Below are 19,329 nucleotides of genomic sequence, written 5' to 3'. Positions count from 1 at the left end.
AGCTTTGTATTTTATTCCCCTATGTAGGATAAATGAAGGTGAAGATGAAGAAAGAGATGAATACTCTTTTTTGTTTTGTTTTGAATTACTGTCACTAACTGATGAAAACACATGATCATACACACTTACAAACTAACTAGACAGGGAAAGATAATGCACTTTATCATGTATTATAGAAACACAGCTTTATTCCATCGCACCTACTATTCCCAGATATGATTTCATTATGTCTAATAACATGTGGATAACAAATTGTGAAATGCTATACAGTGTGTTTAAATGTACTATGGAGCCAGTGGTACCCAACCATGTTGGTTTGTGACTCCTTTAACCTGCACTTGGCCAACAAGCAGTACCCTAACACTACCATATTAGTTGATATATGGTGAACTAATAATCACTAGTTCTGTTTTTGCTCTCCACCACCTACTGAGGGACATATATCTGATTCTTTAGCTGCTAAATGCTGCAATATGTTCACCAGCTAGCTGCTAACTTTGTCTGCTGTTTGTTTAAAAGAAAAAGCTCTAAAAACCCAATGTACAGTGGGTTTTTAGAGCTTTTTCTTTTAAAAACAGCTGCCTGCTGCAGCCAAAACGTCATTATGAAAGTAGTGGGATTGAGCCAAAACAGTAAAGTTGCAGGCCAAAAAATCAAAACAATGAGCTGAAAGCTTAGAAATAGAATGAGAGTAGAATAGACATTTACATTCAAATCAACATAGCAGGATGGTCAGTGCAGCGGCCATTTCTATGTGTACTGTTGTCATTGCAAATAATTGTGACTGTTTTTTGATTGTAACTTCCACATAAACGTCCATATAAACCGACTAGCGGCAAGACTCAGATGTGAGGATTTGCGACAAACAAGCAGTGGAGTAGTTCGAAAGCATGGAGGGGCGTCTTTTGTATACAATGTCCGTTGCCTTGTCGCTACAGAGGACATGCTGATTGCTGGATTTCATTGCTTTATATTTCTATTGGTAAGTGATCGAATTCTATTCAATAAATGACAGGCCAAATCGGAATCCTCAAAGCAGTGAATGTCACACACTTTACGCCCCACTGACGTGTAGTCTCCATAGACAGCATATATAGTACACATAGATGGACGACACGTCTGCACTTCCTCCCAGTGTACAAAAGTGAAGCCAAAATATCCTGTATTTTGTAGTAAGAGTCTGCGCAGTAGTGATCAGACAGTGGAGCCGCAGTATCGAAGTCCCGCCCATACACCAGCTCGAATAATCGCAAGTCAATCACAGCTGTCAATCATGACGTTTCACTCCGTTTTTGTAGCATCAAATAACTGATTAAAACTAAATTAAAGAATGAACACTTGAACATGCATCAGCGTGAAAAGAACTAAGCCTACCTAAAATTACAGAAACATTCTTGAAAAATGATTTGTCGTGTACTTTGATTTTTTTTGTTTGGTCCATGTCCTATTCACTAACACTGGGTTTATGACTAACACTGCAGCCAGACACCAGGGGGCAATCTAGATGTTTTGGCTTCACATTTAGGGAGCTGTCAAGCATTGCATTTGTTTACTTGTGACCCCTCACACAGGCTATGGGCTGTGGAAGAGGAGTCACAGATAATTGTATCTTTCCTAAACCCTTTAATTATCTTGGGATCCCTTAGATTTCTTTTGGCACCCCTCGGTGGGTCCTGACCCCCAGGTTGGAAACCAGTGGTATATACAGTACTGTGTGTGTAGGTGGAAGATCTGTGCAAAGCTAACCTAGAATGTATGGGACATATATGAAGCAAATGAATAAGAGTTACTGGAGTAGTAGTTTTTTTTTTTTTTTAAATTGAAAACACGGGAAGATTAACATAAATCCTTTAGTGCACTTGATCTGCTGCTTTTCTGCTTCGTATTGATAGGAAATTGAAAACCCGGACTCTTGACACTGAACAGAATCTACACTGAGATCTCTCTGTCCTTCTCTCTGATATCTGAGTCAAGGTGGGATTACAGTGAGCCACCTTCCATGTGTAGCTGCCTTATTGTGAGATTTCAAGCACACGTTCTGCCACAAGACTTTTGGAGCATATGGGGCTTACGGTCCTTCCTGCTGCACCTTCGTTGAGCGAGAGCATTACAGTAATCCTTCGTACAGATGAAAAAAAGAAGGCTGAGGCTCCTTGGGGAGGGGGTTATCCATGACATCCATGACATGTGGTAGTGACACTGTGGCCTTTGTTTCACCAGCTCAAATCCTTATAGGCCACATTGATGTTCCACTTCATGGCAGTTTCACCATTTGATGTTCCAGGATTATTCAAAGTCTCTAGATGTCACACTTCTATCAACAGCTTTATAATACAGCATAATGTAGGTGTAGAAAGCAAGAAGCTCACAACAGCTCTGACAACTAATGGTGACCACTCATGGCCAAAAAATAAATATCATGAATCCAGGACATTTACATGAACTTGCCACAACATGGAATGAATAATAAATTAAATATATTGACTCAGAAGGCCTTTACAACATTGCTTAGTGAAAAATACTGAGCACTGAAACAGGCATCATGATTTAAAGTAAAAAAAAGACACTTTTTCTGGGATTTGGGGTGTTATTTGTCTCTGGTGCTTCCACACGCATACAAACTTGGAAAAAAAACATGCTATTTTGAGTGAGATACGGGTTTCTGAATGTATCCTGCCTTCAGTCTCCGGGTGAGCTGGTCAAAATCGGCAGGGCTATTTATGTCATCGGTCGAAACATTTGGTGTGTGCTAACCACTTTAGCTAATACCACATTAGCTAGCTGTTTCTCCAACTTCGGTCAGTACAAGGCAGGATTAGCCGGGAGACTTCTTCTAAACGAGGGCGCACTTCCAACTTTGCGTTGAATACCTGCAGACGAGGGACATGTAAGTAGTTCTATACAATTTCTTTTGTAGATTAGGGTGAACTCGTGTGTGTTGTAGCGGTGTTTTGCCATTGAGAACGAGGTGGCTAACCGCTAGCAGCGTCAGCTTCTAGCTAGTAGCCCAGTACCTAGCTACTACGCAGTACCTAGCTACTACTGCGCATGTGCGACTTCCAACAAAGATGGGATAGAAGTGTGATGCCTCACTCTGTAGCTAAAACAGAGAGCTCAACACTCAAGCACAACAAAAATATGTTTTTTTTTTTTTTTTAAATTAAACCATGTAAACCTATTCTGGTACAACCTCAAAATACAATTATGAACCTGAAAATTAGCATAATATGGGCGCTTTAAGGAATTTATATATATTTTATTTAATGATTTCTCAGATTAGTTCTGTGCTCTTATTTTGGGTTTCTGTAATTGTATATCAATCAGAGTCACGGATCCGCTGCCTGACCTGCTGAGCTGACATTGCTGTCAGATGCTAGGTTTCTATTCCCTGGGCTAGTCGGTGAACTGCTGTAGCTTGATGAGCTCTCAGCCTCTCTATTTTCTCTGTGCTGTGTACTGTGTGTTACATCATTTTGTTTAATAAAAAATTATTAAAGAGGAAAAAATAAAACTCTCAGAGCTAACTCACGAGCTCAGCTTGGTCACTAAGTTCAGTATGTTTCATTTATATTACTGACTACTTATAACTGTCTGTAAACCATGTTTCTTTTTGGAAGCAGTTGATACTTTGACAGTGAATGCAACATAGTAAACTCAACACAGCTAATACGTTATTATAGCTTGACTCTGGTTCTCCCTCTAAGGTCAGCACTGTCAAGACAGCTTGATGCTGGTCAACACGGGTCAAAGTTAATCCAAGTTGAACTTGACGCAAAAACTTTGCAAAACCGTGTCGTTTTAAATACTAGTGTGACCAGGTCGTCATTTACAACACAAAACACACTTCACCTCATCAACATAATGTCCAGCAAATGAGATCTAAATGCATAGATGTTTGATGAGTTGGAGACATACATTAATTGTTATGCTTTCCTTTTAAAAAGAACTTACTTGTAATTGTACACTCTTTAACGTTGTACACTCTCTAATGACTATTGCAGTTTAGTCCTGTGTAACTGCCACTATTGATAAGACATTGTTCCTGAATGGCGTCATACAGGGATAAGCCTACTTGATATCTTGAAATAAAAAAAGAAAATCACAATGTTACTTGATGAGCACATGGCCTTGGCCCAAACCCACTGAGTCACCAACACTAAGGCTACAAGGACTTACATGTAAAGCTTTAAACCTATGCTCTATTCCCTAGTACATTAGCGCTGTCTCAAGAAAATTACAGTATTTTATTTTATCTCCATTTTTCTTCTTTTAGTCAGAGAAATATCCACAGGGGATCATGTGGCTATTAAGCCAGTTGATCAACCTGCTCCTGTGTGAGAACAGAAATAAGGCAGTGACAAGACAAATATCGATCCACACAAAAAACATAATTAAAACATCTTCCTCCACACATATTACTTTAATCTTAAATCCCAAAACAGCAGGGATGATATGGCACAAATGCCAAAACAGCAGGATGCCCTATGAAATAAAAAAATCAAATTAAATTAAAATTACATTTTCATTGGAAATAAATGCTGCTTCACAAAATATACTTATATGTCTGAAATGCACAAATAATTTTTTTGTCATCATGAGATGTTGTGCACCATATTGAAGAATGTTAATATTGAAATCACATATTTGAATTTCTAAGAATGTGAAAAGCTAACAAAAATGCCAAAGTTGAAGAATTACCATACGTTTACTGTCATTTTCTTTGTCAGTGTGGATCAGCCATATATTTGTGAGGCTGCTACATATCATTAAACTCCTCTCCACCTTTGACCTTCAGATCTCAGTTAATGCATTGGTAAATAAGAGCTTCCAAATGCTTTATCAAAATGTTAACGCTGTCTTTAACTAGAAACCACACAAAAATGAATAAAACATATATATATATATATATATATTCAAAATGCAGTCTTATTTAATATATGTCATTTTAATTCCAATCCCAAAAATAAAAGAAACATGGAAAATACGGAGGCAGATAGTGGAGTGGCCATTGATTCTGCATGACGCGTTCATGGGATAATCTGGTTTCCGCTTTGGCTGGTGTGCAGATGGCGCTGAGAGAGAAAAAAAATGGGGACAGGCAGGCTATAGGGCTGGGCCGGATATTCACCCCTAGATAAGCCCTACTGAACCATGCATCATGTCAACAGGCAAGTCTGTGCATCCCAATCTAAATACACTTTGCTGTCATCAGTTGGCATGGCAGAAGAGAGAAAGAGAGAGAGAGAGAGAGAGAGAGAGAGAGAAAAGTAGGATATCAACCAAGACTGTGTTTGCGTCTATGGATGGATTGGCGGTGCTGCAACTCATCTCCAAGTGGATGAGAGGGGATGGACAGACATTGGTACAAACACAACAGCTGCAAAGTAACAAGCCAGACCATCCGCCTTCGATATCCATTATTGCCTCCATTGAGTCACAAGCAGGCACCAAGAACATTAAGTGAGTTTCAGACTCAACACGAGATGCCCGGAGTGGATCATGAGCATGAATAAATGCGCAAATACAGTATTAGTGCCCTGCCTTGTGTTTAAACAAAATAAATTAAGACAGAAAGAAAGAGAAACATATGACAGACACAGAAGAACAGAATGATAGAGACAGAGAGAAAGAGTGACAGAGAGACAGAGAGAGAGAGAGAGAGAGAGAGAGAGAGAGAGAGAGCGAGAGAGAGAGAGAGACAGAGTGACAGAGTGACGGAGGGAGGATTAACTTCTCATCCAGTCTTTGCTGTTGCATAGATTGTAAGTAGCTTATTGCACAAAGCACCCTGCATGTAACCGGTGCGTTTGCATGATTTGTTTTGGGAGTTTTTTTGTGTGGTGGACATCACTGACCTCATGCAGGCAACTAAGAGCTTATGGCCTAAAATAGTCAAACTGGAGAATCTGGCAGGCTGTGTGCTTCCAGATAGATAGACAGATAGATAGATAGATAGATAGATAGATAGATAGATAGATAGATAGATACTTTATTGATCCCCAAGGAGACATTCAAGATAAATCCAAATCTATAGAAGGGCAACAGGTTAACTTTCATAGATACATGACCCTTTAATCCATTATGTTGAAAAAGGTAGATGGGTGCAGTAAAAAAACAAAAATCCCATCTAGATTGTGCTTACCATCTATATAACAATGCACAGCCAGGAAACCAAATCCTATAGGCTCTTCAATGTATTCATGTGTTTTATGACTACAATTTGCTCCAGGCTGCTTTGTATACTTTGTGTTTGCTTCAACTCTCTTCAACGTTCTTTTGTTCTTGTCTTAATGCCTTTCGTTTTCATGTCTTGTGTAAAACACTTTGAATTGCCTTGTTTGTTAGTCAGGGCAGATCCTCAGTGAAAAACTCCTGCTATTACATGACTTGTTTTTGTTATTAATCACTGGAAACATTGTGCAACTAGTGTGTTACAAAGTGTCTCTGACGTAATAAACAACAACTCTGGAGTTCACATTCATTTCAGGAAATGTCTTACTACCCTGATTTCTCAAATGGCTACACTCACTGCTAAGCAGTGCTCAAACAATCAAAATCATTTCTCTCTGAAGTCACTACAAAGTAAATTGATGTTTCATCTATTCAAAAGAAAAGGTGAGGCATGTAGGGTTAGCAGCCCTGATTTCTCAGATGGCAGCAAACCCCACTTTATATGTACATATGTAGCTGGAGGAGAGTGACTGCAATGACAACGATACTTGCCCAGTGACTGCAGATACAGTAGGTCCTCTCTGCAGATCAGTTCAATTTAGTTTACTTTGGTTCAATCCATCAATATCAAGTCTAAAGACTAAAACATTATGATTGTGCCACAATTTAAGTATCTGGGCATTATTATCGACTCTAATCTTGCTTTTAAAGCACATTAAAAAAGTGTGCAATAGGGTCAAGTTTAGCCTAGCTAATTTTAAATATATTAGAAATGCACTAACTTTTAATACTGCCAAATTATTTATGGATGCCATGATTATGTCACATCTAACAGCTTGTCAGAAGCTCAGCTTGTCAAACTACTCCTTTGAACTCTTTCATAACCCAATGTAACAACAGCAGTCAGATCACTAGAAGCACTGCACGAGGTGACCTTTTAATTCCATTCAGGAAAAGTACATTTGGCCAATTATCATTTTCTGTTACGGCATTACAAAACTGGAATTCATGAAATATATACATACATATTCCACCTTTACAACACACCTTAAAACATGGCAGTCCAATAACTATCACTGCACACATTAATCTGTCAGATGTGATGTGTGTACGATGTGACATAGTCATTGTTGCTGTTGCTCCATCTCTGCTGCCTGCCTCCGTTGTCTTGTATGTGCTTTCAATGTGGCCTCTGAGACTTTTCTCCTTTCTCTTGTCTCCTTTGTATTGTATTAACTGCATGGACTGCTTTAATGCCATTGCCATTATCTGTGCTTGTTTGTTTGTGTGCCACTTATTTGTATGTTTTAACCCTTTTTGCTTAGGCCTGCTGTTATTATAGATGTAATGTAACTCATTTTAATATGTTAACCATTGTATTTTAGGATACCTATTGTCAGCTGGCCGGGGACTACAGCTGGAAATTAGCCGTTTAGGCTAAAGCTGCTCCTTTTACTGTACAGTTAATTAAGGGGGACTGTCCATGACATTATAAACTAATAAACTAAACTAAACTAAACTAAACTAAACTAAAGTCAAGAAAACTGTCTTGCCCGCAAATTTGCTTTCAAGGAGTTTAACATCGGCTATAAATGGATTATTTCAATCCAGGGAAACACACATTGTATGGAACAACATTGCTAACAGCAAAAAAACTTTTTAAATGTCTCCTTAATGAGTCATATTAAAGGGATATTAAGCTGGGGAACAAAGGACCCTGGGAACATAGATACGCTCCCGTGTGGAGCTGTGGTGCTCTTACCTGGATACGACAAGGGGCAAAATTAACATTTTCAACATCCTCATCAGCAGCTCTCCGGGAAACTGGAAGTACTTCACCTCCTGCAAGTGACAGAGAAAAATACATCAAATAATTGCCAAAACAAAGTGTTTAAAAACGAGAGTAGCCTAAAGCCTTATTTGCACAAGACACTATTATAATATAATATAATATATTTAACTGTGGTTAAAAATAAGAGCACTGAGCTTCAGTGTGTATTCAGATTATATAATTGCATTTACTCTTCACAAACTGCTATACTATATGCACAGCTGCATGTGTTTGATAAGAAAGTCTGAATAGAAATCTTCAAATTAAAAACTCCATTGTGTTGAATCTGAATCTGTCCCCTCATCCGTATTCACAGACGCTGATGTGTAGAGTTTCACAGTCTCTGAAACTGTTTGATTTAATCATGTTTCAGTCCTGTGACACTTTGCAAAGACTTCCTTGAAATTGGTATTCAATCATGGTAAACATGATATATAATATAAAACATTATGTATACTAAAAGTTATGTTACTATTGTGAGAATTTGAGGCAGTGAGCAGGCGTTCGAGCTATCAGCACTTTTTCGACCGATTCACAATATATACGTATAAAAGAGTGCTGTAGTGTAATGAGCAAAAAGACAACAACCACTCGAGCTTCGAGCATCTTGGCTAAGCTAGCTACAATGGACGCTGCTGCCTCAGCCAACAACACGCGATTACCCATGGACAGCAACACTGACCCACTCAACTCTACTCAGTAAAGAGCAGGATTTCTTTAACGCCGACATGGCTGTCATGATACAACAATCAACAGAGTCCCTGAAGCTGTTGGCTCAGCTAAACACGCTTGGTCGGGACTACTGGCGTCCCTTTTGACGCAGTTATGTTAAAAGTAAGAAAGAAGGTTGTGGGTGGGCTTACGCTTCCGTGACACGCGGGAAGAACGGGACGGTTGGGTTTAAGAAAAGGTCGTGGGTGGGCTTACGCTTCCGTGACACGCGGGAATAGCAGGATGGTTAAAAAAGAAAGCAACTTTAGGAAACGTGACAAGCTGGACACAAACCCCAGTCTCCTGGGTGAAAGTCCTGTGTTTGCCACCCCAACCAACCTCCCTACACAGTATTTCAGCCTTACATACTACTCACTAAACCCCGTGTAGCTGCCTGCTTTCCCCGGTACATTATACAAACACACTGAAGGACGCCTTTTTTGTCGCTTCAGACACTGACAGCCACTGTCCAAACGTCCGTATTTTATGAGTTCGGAGTGAGAACGGGTTGGTTGGTTGACTTACTGGGTCAAATACTTTTTTATTGATAACTATTTTGTCTCTGCTGTCAATAGCACAGAATACTCAACTTTAGCAATATCTGATCATGCTCCATTGTTACTTAACCTTTCATTCATAGATCTCTCATGTCTCCTTCTCTACTTTGGGAGACATTAAAGGCGGAAGTCCGTGGAGAGATTATATCTTACTCTGCTAGGCAAAATCAATTGAAAGAACAAAAACAGGAACAGCTTATGGAAAACATAAAACAATTGGACAGCAATCTTTCAGTGTCTCCATCCACTGCATTAGATGAAGAAAGGCAAGATCTTGAGATGAATTATCATTTACTCTCAATGCAAGGGACTGAAAAGTTACTTTTACGATCACACAGATTTCTTTATGTGAGAAGGCAGGCCGTCTTTTGTTAAACTCATAGTTATCTGTCATTAATAAAACCTTTAAAAGGTTTTTCTCTGAGCTATATACATCACAATGCTCTGCTGATGACGACATAGACATGAAAGGCTTCTTGACAACCTGGAATTTCCATCCATAACATCTAATCAGGTGAGTGAGATGGATCAACCTATATAACCTAGTGAAATTGCAGACTTGATTAAACTAATGCAAAGTGGCAAGGCCCCTGGTCCAGATGGATATTCTATAGAGTTCTATAAAATGAATTGATAAATGAATCCCCCTCCTTTTAAAAATGTTCAATTATGATCACCTTTAATTATTCAGGGAGGGCCAATTGAGAGCAAGATCTCATTTCCAATGATGCCCTGATTACATGCCATATAAAATGACAATCCATTTAAAAATTACGGAACATAGTAATTAATATACAGTATACAGTTGCAATACATAGTACACACATAAAACGATTACAGAATGTCAAACAACTCAAAGTGCATGTCCACACTGTCCAATGTACATTCAGTATACATGGCTTCATAAAGAAAACATTTAAAACGATTAAATGGAATCAGGCTGTTCAATTTCTCTAGAAACTACAGGTAATAACCATTCACTTATTCATTCTTGCCCAGACCCAGCTTTCCAGATCTGGTCAAAGAAGCCTGCTAACTATCAACGACCTCAATGCTGATGGCGTTTTCTATTCTTTTTCGGATTTATCAGCAAAGTTTAACCTTCCAAATAGCCATCTATTCCGCTACTTTCAAATTTGACACTATTTACGATCTCAGTCGCCTAACTTTCCTAACCAACCTCCAGGTTCATTGATTGATGAATTCCTATCACAAAACTCAAGTCAACGGGGCCTCGTATCGACAGTTTAGTGTGAATTTCACCACTGTGGGATTAATAAAGGATTTTGAATCTTGAATCTTGAATCTTTATAATCTCATTTCAAACATAAAGTCAAACTGTTTGGACGCCCTAAGGACCATTTGGAGCCAGGATCTCTGTGTTACTTTAGCAGAGGAGCAATGGGAACAGATATTAGACAGTGTACACTCCTCTCTGATATGTGCAAGACACAGCCTTATACAGTGCAAGATTCTACACCTAGTCCACCTTACAAATGCAAGATTAGCTAGAATATACCCCGATAGGACTGATAAGTGCAACATGTGTAATCAATCGCCTGCCGACTACATGTTTCTGCTCTGTCCCAAGTTATCAGCTTTCTGGTCTGCTGTATTTGGTACAATTAGCACAATCCTAGACAAACCAGTACACCTCGACACCCTCTCTGCCCTTTGATGAGCCAGTTGATGAGTGTGGGAATTTCTCCCACACTCATCACGTCCAAAACCGCAAAACAGGTGATTACATTTACCACACTCCTCGCTAGGAGGCTCATTCTTCTTAAATGGACTCACTCCTCCCCTCCCACACATAACAAATGGATTGTTGAGGTACTGCAATGTGTAAGGCTTGAAAAGATCAGGTATTCTTTAAGAGGCTCCCTTAAGACTTTCAAATACTCAAAATACGAAGAAACTGACAGAAACTGATCAGTCTTAACTGAGCCCTGAGCTAATCCCCTCCCTCCCTTCTTGGATGTTTTTATTTTTTAATTTTTTAATTTGTTTATTGTTTTGTCTCTTCTGTCCTGGTGTTTGTGTGTGTGTGTGTGTGTGTGTGTGTGTGTGTGTGTGTGTGTGAATGCTGGGTTTTTGTTTGTTTGTTGTGGGTGGGCTATAGGGACCTGAAGACAGGTGTGTGGAAGGTCCAGTATATGGGTTTGAAGTAGAGATGGCCCGATACCATTTTTTGCTTCCCGATACCGATTCTGATACCTGAACTTGCGTATCGGCCGATACCGAGTACCGATCCGATACCAGTGTGTCATATATTTTATTATGTTTTAACAACTGTATACTACTATCCCTGTATGGATGTGATATTATTTCTATCTTTGTTGTCAGTCTGGCTCAAGTTAAACTCTTTGTGAAACATGAACAAACACAAACAATGAATGCCACAGAACTTTCTTTTATTATCCAGTTTGACAGTCAGTTATAACAGAAAAAGAACATAAATAAACTACTTTAACGTAGATTTTCTTTAGGGCTTTATTACATAGTATCGGATCGGTGCATAAACTCCAGTACTTCCCGATACCGATACAAGCGTTTTAGGCAGTATCAGAGGCGATACCGATACTGGTATCGGTATCGGAACATCTCATCCCATCAATGACTCTGGAGCACCTTCCCTCAAACTCTCACTGAGGCTTTACGGTAATAACCTCACTATTAAAACCAGGTAAGGACAACTCTGATTGTAGTTCTTATTGCCCCAACTCTCTTTTAAATGCGGACAATAAAATAGCTAAATAATGTTCACCTAAGGCTTCCGTTACTACTACTGGAATGAAATTCCAATATTTTAGAGGATCTCACCAGGGCTTCCCTTTAAGCCGGGCATTATTTGCCGTGGCTATCAAACCTTTATCCATTGCTCTTTAATCTGCAAATTTTAGTCAAGGAATAAATGTCTTTCAGAACACTCACTTTCTTTATACGTGGATGATTTATTATTATTTATTTATGGCCCAATATCTACACCCCCAGACAATCCAACTGCCTAAGAGGTTTGTAATTCTTTTCAGGTTTTAGATTTAACTTTTCAAAGAGTGAATGCTTTCCTGAAATTTTCTAGCACCTCAGATCCCTGAATTCCCCCATTAATTGTACCTTTACATTTTCCAATGTCTGCCAGACCAGTCTTTTTACCTAAATCTTTTTTTTGTATAATAAACAAATGAAGTCCCTTTTTTCTATGGAAAGGTAAGACCCCCACGATCAGGAGATTGTTTTTACAGAGGCATAGATCTGTAGGTGGATTGGCACTTCCTAACCTAAGAAAGGATTATTGAGCTGTCAATATACACAAAATGACCCCCCTGGATCCAGGAACCAAAACATCTTTAAAAGTGACATAATGGGTCAAGGCCAAAAAAAAAAAAAAAAAGAAATGGCCAAACAAATCTGTTTAATGTAACAAAGGTTTTCTAAACAAGAACAGGATGTCTAGGTGCACTCACTATCTAATACACCAGGTTACAGTAATACTTACTATAGTAATGGATATTTTGTCTAAATTGAATAAAAAGTAGGGATTTTAAATGCAGTAAGTATTCAGCTTAACACACTTGTAATGTAGGTGTGAAGTTATAGAGTGGATGCAAATTATATATTTACAAAATTAACACATTTCTAGAAACCAAAAACATGTTATATCATGATGACAGTAAGTCATGAGGAAAAAAAGCCAGTAGAAAAACAAAACAAAAGTGAAGAGTTGGAAATGAATAAATACATAAATGTAAGTACAGCACATCTGTGCAGTGAGATGAAGGAGCAATAAAAGCTTTTTGATACTGTTTTGGAATGACAGAGCTTTTAGGCCAAATGACTGACTGAGTGTGTGTGTGTGTGTGTGTGTGTGTGTGTGTGTGTGTGTGTGGAGTGGGGGCTGGTACATTTTGGGTTTATGTTATATGTCAGTCTGTCAACATAGTATTTAGAGTGTGTGTGCATGTGTGGGTATTGTCTGTGTGCAGGAAGGACAAGCTGTCACCAAGTCCCTCATCTGCTGACAGTGAAACCATGCTGATAGATAGATGCTTGGTATACTCATGCACACACACACACACACACACACACACACACACACACACACACACACAGTCCATGAGCTTGTACATACATAACATGTGTATACACATACACATATTAATGTATCAAGCTTGTCTTTACAGTCATGCATTGAGCCTTTTATTAAATCCCTGTTTGTCTGGGTGATGTGTTTGAGAGACTTGTGACCAATAAATGCTGAGATAACATTATGAACTATAACAGGGCGGCAGAGTCAAGCCAGTTTTTTCACTAGAGAAAAACACCTGTCAGCCTGAAAAATATACTTTGAGCTGGTAGAGTCGCAGGGACACTGCTCATTCAAGAAACAATCCACCCTTGAATACTCTTGAACTGTTAAATATTGTCAGTGCATTGTCAGTGAGGTACAGAGCTGCTTTTTTGAATATGTGCTGTAATTTACATTTTGACATTTCTATTTGCCCTGACTTTTAATAAAATGTCAATTTAAATACCATAGAGCACAAGTTCCGGAAGTGAAAATCCCATACATATTATGAATCAGGATTTTGATTATTAGCCATTACCATCCAAATTAGACTTACCACAAGCTACTGTATGAGATTGTGAAAATGGTTTATGCTCCTGTAGAAGCCACACGTTCGTGTGATATCAACTTTGTTTTATGTCATGGAGAAGTACTACACTAACCACAATCATATATTTAACAGCAATGTCTTTGAATGGTTGAGCTCACTGTTACTATGGAAATGTGAGTGAAAGAATGGGAAATTCATTTCCAGAACCAGAGCCGTTCAAAAAGTGGGCGGTCACTGTTGAGCTCTATTGCTTTTCATGAAACCTTAAATCTGCACCATCCATTTTGTTCTTTAACTTTATATGCTGTTTAATTTTCTTAACTTTGTTCTGTTTTTCTCATATAGTCTGCCATTTTACTAATTTTAATGTTGCTTGGCCTGTGGTATTGCTGCTTGTAGCTTTCTCCAGAACCATTGTACCCCATAATTACTTACAGAAGGACCACTGTATACTACTGACTTACTGTGTACATCTACTTTAGAGGAAAACATTGTAGTACTACATTAACGTGACAGAGAAATGTTACTGGTTACGTTGCAGATTCAGATTTTATTCACGAAATATCACAATTAAATTAGTAATCACAGTTTTATAGTTAGATGCCATTTATTCCGTTGTCTTAATGACTTATGTAAAGTTTTTTTGATGAGACTGAGTAAGAATTTAATAATCTCTGCTGTTTGATTGCAAACCCCAAATCATATGGTCCATTCGGTCTCTCTCAACAGAACAACAAAAACAAAATAGAGGCCTATATACCTTCAACCATTTTTACAAAAAAATCACTTCTTGATTGTTTGAGCACATAAGGCATGGAAAGAGAGGCCAACACATTTCATTAATGCTATGTATACTGTAAATGCAAGCATGCATAACACCACAACACACAATGCAAGGTGAGCATGACTGTCCTCACTTTTGTTTTCACCTCCACCCTGCCAGCTGCTACACAATGGACTCTAATCTCACCAACACCCTCTTCATTCTACACTAAAAACTGAAAGCCATTTTTCTATGGAGCAGAGTGTGTGCTAATAGAATTGAATCATGCTGTTCTCTCACTCTCTCCATGTGTGACCTGTAGCCAAACATTTTTTTGGGAAATAAAAAAGGGTTGTTGAGAGGCACTTATCAGGAAACAATTAGGATACACTCTTTTTTGTTTTTATGCTGAGAGAGTACAAAACAGATTGTCTAGCTGGTTGACCACAGTCCCAGCCCACTGTGTTTGTGACAGAGACACAAAAATTAGTTTCCATGGAAAACCACATTCTCCCTAATCTGTACCATCATGATATATGTAAGTCACGTATTACAACCGTCAGTGACTGGCAAAGACAAGCAAACTAGAGCTAATTGTTTAACCCCCATAAAAGCTAATTAATTAGCTTTGTACTTGGTTTTCCATTATTTGAAGTCTGATGTTTGAAGTGCCCTCAAATCGTTGTGGCTTTAGGGTTGGAAATGTTGGACTCTCAGTCAGTCCACCACTTTGGTCCAGAATACTGACTTATCTCAACAGCTATCAGGTGGATTGCTATAAAAAAATATGTACAGACATTGATGGTGCCTGGAGGATGAATGCTAATGACTTTGGTGATCTTCTAATTTTGCTCCCAGCACCATCATGAGGTCAAAATTTTGATGTGTCCAGTACTGTGATTTATGACTAAATACCTGAAAAACTTATGACGTTACAATCAGCCTCAGCTGTACTTTGTGTTCAGTGCTAACTAACAAATGTTAGCATGCGAACACTTTAAACTAAGGTGGTTAATATAGCAGACACTATAGGCTACCCACCAACCACCTCCAACAGGAAAGAAAATGTAATCATCCAATTTCAAATCCATTTTCATGGTTCATGTATTTCTTGCAATAAGTTCAGTCATTATGAAGGTGCTTAGAGAAATAATCATCCAGTTGCCTGCATAAATCTATTTTCTCTGTTCATCTTTAGCCTCTTAGCATTCTTTGAATTCCAACTATTTAATTCCACTTCCCATTCAGTCGTGTGTGAATTATATAAGTGAACACGAATGGTACTGTATGTTGTTGACTTCATGACTCTGTGAGTGATTGACAACTAATCTCCCCACCGGCAATCCCTTTCCATGGGTGCACTGAGTCCGGCTGAGAGGCTATAGGCAGTCTGTGTGACTGTTGAGATATTGTTTCACATTTATAAAATGCAGAAAAAAACTATTCAAAAGTCTCTTGGAGATGTCTTTTGCCATTACAATGTGCCTGACGCAGCAGACAAATTGGCAATTGGATTAGCCAATTTTAATGCCACTCTGGGAGCAAGTTAACCATTCTCATGTAGTGTTTTTCTCTTCTTCCCTCATCTAAACGCTGAAGGCATCCTAACACTGTATTTTTGATGCTCATTTTTGGCAATTCCAGTGTGAGCAAGATAATGAACCTTGTGCCAGTCTCTTAGTGAAATTGAACATAGCCATCATCAGCAAAGTCTTTTCCATCTGTCCGAAGAGCAATCTACATCTTGTCTATCGTCCTGTCTTTCACTTTAATGATAGATTGTGGTGGTGAAAACTATACTTTGGTCAAATGTGATGGGCTTCGACAGTCTAAGAGAGGCTGGTTTATAAAGATAAGGGGAAAATATTATTATTTGGACTGAATTTGTGTGTGGTCCAGTGTGTGTACTGTGAAGTCATTCCATTGTGGACTTACAATATCTTGCATCTGGGGACAAAAAAGTCCCCACACGGTTAATTTTGGGCTTAAGTCTGGGTTTTTAATGGTTAAAGGTTAGAATCATGTCTCAGTTAAGGTTAGGGTAAAAGGTTGGGGTTCAGCATGTAGCAGTTATGGTGAAGCCTCCAGGGTTTGAAAAACAAAGATAGTAGTGCAGGTCTGTGTGTGTCTGTGGAAATGTTGGCGTGTAGCACATGGAGTGGAGGTAAATTGGCAGTTGCAGGGAACAGGGACTTGGGTAATTTCTTGTATTAGGAGTTTTGGCTCCCGAATCCATCACAGCATTTAAGAAGAAGAAAGGGGGTTACACACAAGAAGGGGGAGATAAGGCAGCCAGCCAGGCGGTTGGGTGGGTGTGTGTGTGTGTGTGTGTGTGTGTGTGGGGGGTCACAAACGTCACAAACACCACCAGGCATTTTAACCAACTGACCTGCTCAGAGAGCTGCTTGCCTCTGAGGAAGAAGCCCAGCAGGCAGCCAATGACCACGGCCAGCACAGACAGGATGAGTAGTCCGTTCTGCTTGCAGACATTCTTCACCCGCCCCCACACTTCGTCCAGAGCCACCGCCATCCTCCTCCACCACCTCCTCCTCCTGCTTGTCCTGGTCCTAACTGCAACTTCGCAAACCCCCGGCAGCAAAACCACCAGAGCAAGCCCCCCCCCACCTTTTTACCACTTATTCAGCCATCTAGAACCAGCACAGAGCCAACAGCCGCCACCACTTCGGAAGAAATAGAAAAGTGTGGACACAGCAGGTGGAGCAAGGATGCAGACTACTGAAGGAGAAGGTGGGATTGAGACAGAGGAAAGAAATTAGAAAGAAAAAGTTCAAAGAAAACAAAAAAGGTTGGGATCTGCTTAACAGAGGGGGGTGAAAAGTCAAATTAAAGAGGTAGTCGTCCAAAAATAAAGCACTTCAGGAGTTTCTGTGTTCCTTTTCTGAGCTGCTTCCTTGATTATTCCACACGAGACTAAGAGCATCACACACTCTTTATCTGTGTCTATATGTGTCTGTCTCTCTCTCTCTCTCTGTCAGTCGCCACCCTCTCTGTCCCCACACACACACACACACACACACACACACACACACACACACACATTCCTCCTGGTGGCCAACAGGGGGCTCTGCGACAGCTGGTGGTATTGTCATCAGGGTTAATACCACGATCCTATTAGGCTGTGCTGCACGACTCAGAGCTTAGAGAGCTCTCTGAACAATTGGACAGCGGATTGTTCCAGACCACAAAAAAAGAAGAATAAAACGGGAAAAAATGCACAAGTGACATGAGGTAAATAACAGCGTAGAACAAAAACAGTGATGAGTTGTTGACCTGTTTTTCTGTTTTACAGAGGTACCGCACACATGATTGATACAGTATACTGTATAGTGTGTCTTCAGATGAATACAGGCAGATCTATGAGCCACATATTTTGGTTCAGTGTGGGCAGGGTAAAGTGGAGGTAGTGAATGGTGGAGGAGCCTTTTTCTCTTTTTCCTTGCCGTGCTGTCGCTTTGTCCTTCCTGCACAGTTGTCTTCCAGCATCGCTTGTCCAAAGCGATGTGCTTCTTGAACTTCTTGAAGCTGATCTTAATATTGTCCTTGAAATGTTTTTTTGTACCGCCGGGGGCTCATTTATACATTGTTGTACACACACACACACACACACACACACACACATACACACTGAAGGTCATAAATATATCCGAGCACTTTCATGCTGTGTGGTTAGCAGTCCATTAGGCCTACATACACAGAGGCACAGGTTGAGTGTACTAATGTAATGTATGTCAACCAATGCAACCACAAGCAATTTAATTTTCTATATAGAAGGCATCTTCAATTTGCACTTACTCTAAGATGTAATTGGACAGTTAAAGAAGGAAATTGGTTATAGATGTGCACATAGCACATACATGGTCTTGTGTAGTCAGAAGTCTGGCTAAAGACGACCTGTGTTGGGCAGGTTACAGTACTTGAAAAATGTAATCAAAAAATCTTTTCAAAAATAATACCAGAAAATGAGACATTGTGTTCTGAGAGGACATGGAGACTCATTTTGTACAGCATTTATAAAAATAAAATGACTACTTTATTGAATCAGCTTTGAAGCAACTCAGGAAGAGATGAACACTCTGTGTTCAGAGTAAATACTATGGAATCTGAACACAGAACACAAATTACATTGTGTGACTGAATTCAACAAAGTCTATTATAAAAATGAAACTGTCACTGCTATGCAGCAGGCTGCAACTACTAGGAGAACAGTGTCACATGGATTTAATGAATGAAAATAAATGAATGAATAATCACTGCCAGAATTATTCTGCAAATAAAAACACAAAACAGTCCAATAATCCTGTTACTAAAATAGTATGGCTCTGTGCAGTATGTACGTAAGCTTTGTACAAAACAAACGTCAGTAAATTACCCTCTAGGCAAAAAGCAAGTTATGTCTTATTGAAAGCTTCTCCTCACTCATCCTTTTACTAGTAGAATAACAGCGTCTCAGAAACATAATGGACTGAATGTGCAATGCATGCTAATTGATGTCTGATGGCTATAAGTGGTTAAATTATAATTAATATGTTTTTTATTGAGATAAAGGAGTATACAGTACAGTAGGTTTTATGAATGTGTTTAAATTAACAGCACTTTTGCTAAATTGGTCAAATCAGTTTAAATCAATTAATTTTGCTTTTCTCTTTAGACTACCCC

At 39.2% G+C, this 19,329-nt stretch overlaps 1 protein-coding gene across 1 annotated transcript in view; it reads right to left on the bottom strand.

The window, feature by feature from the left end:
- The window catches only part of LOC116045790 (excitatory amino acid transporter 5-like), a 40,101-nt gene extending 22,464 nt beyond the window's left edge, over positions 1-17,637 (bottom strand). Inside the window, exons 1-2 of the mRNA XM_031293651.2 lie at positions 17,042-17,637; positions 7,934-8,013 (exon numbers count right to left, since the gene is read on the bottom strand). Coding sequence (XP_031149511.1) covers positions 7,934-8,013; positions 17,042-17,182 — 221 coding nt within the window. The 5' untranslated portion in view covers positions 17,183-17,637. The remainder of the gene's footprint in view (positions 1-7,933; positions 8,014-17,041) is intronic.
- Positions 17,638-19,329: the final 1,692 nt, after the last annotated feature.

This window comes from Sander lucioperca, chromosome 9 (genome assembly GCF_008315115.2).
Source record: "Sander lucioperca isolate FBNREF2018 chromosome 9, SLUC_FBN_1.2, whole genome shotgun sequence".
Lineage (NCBI taxonomy): Eukaryota > Metazoa > Chordata > Actinopteri > Perciformes > Percidae > Sander > Sander lucioperca.
The sequence above is the reverse complement of the archived record's forward strand: the minus strand, read 5'-3'. Positions and strand labels throughout refer to the sequence as shown.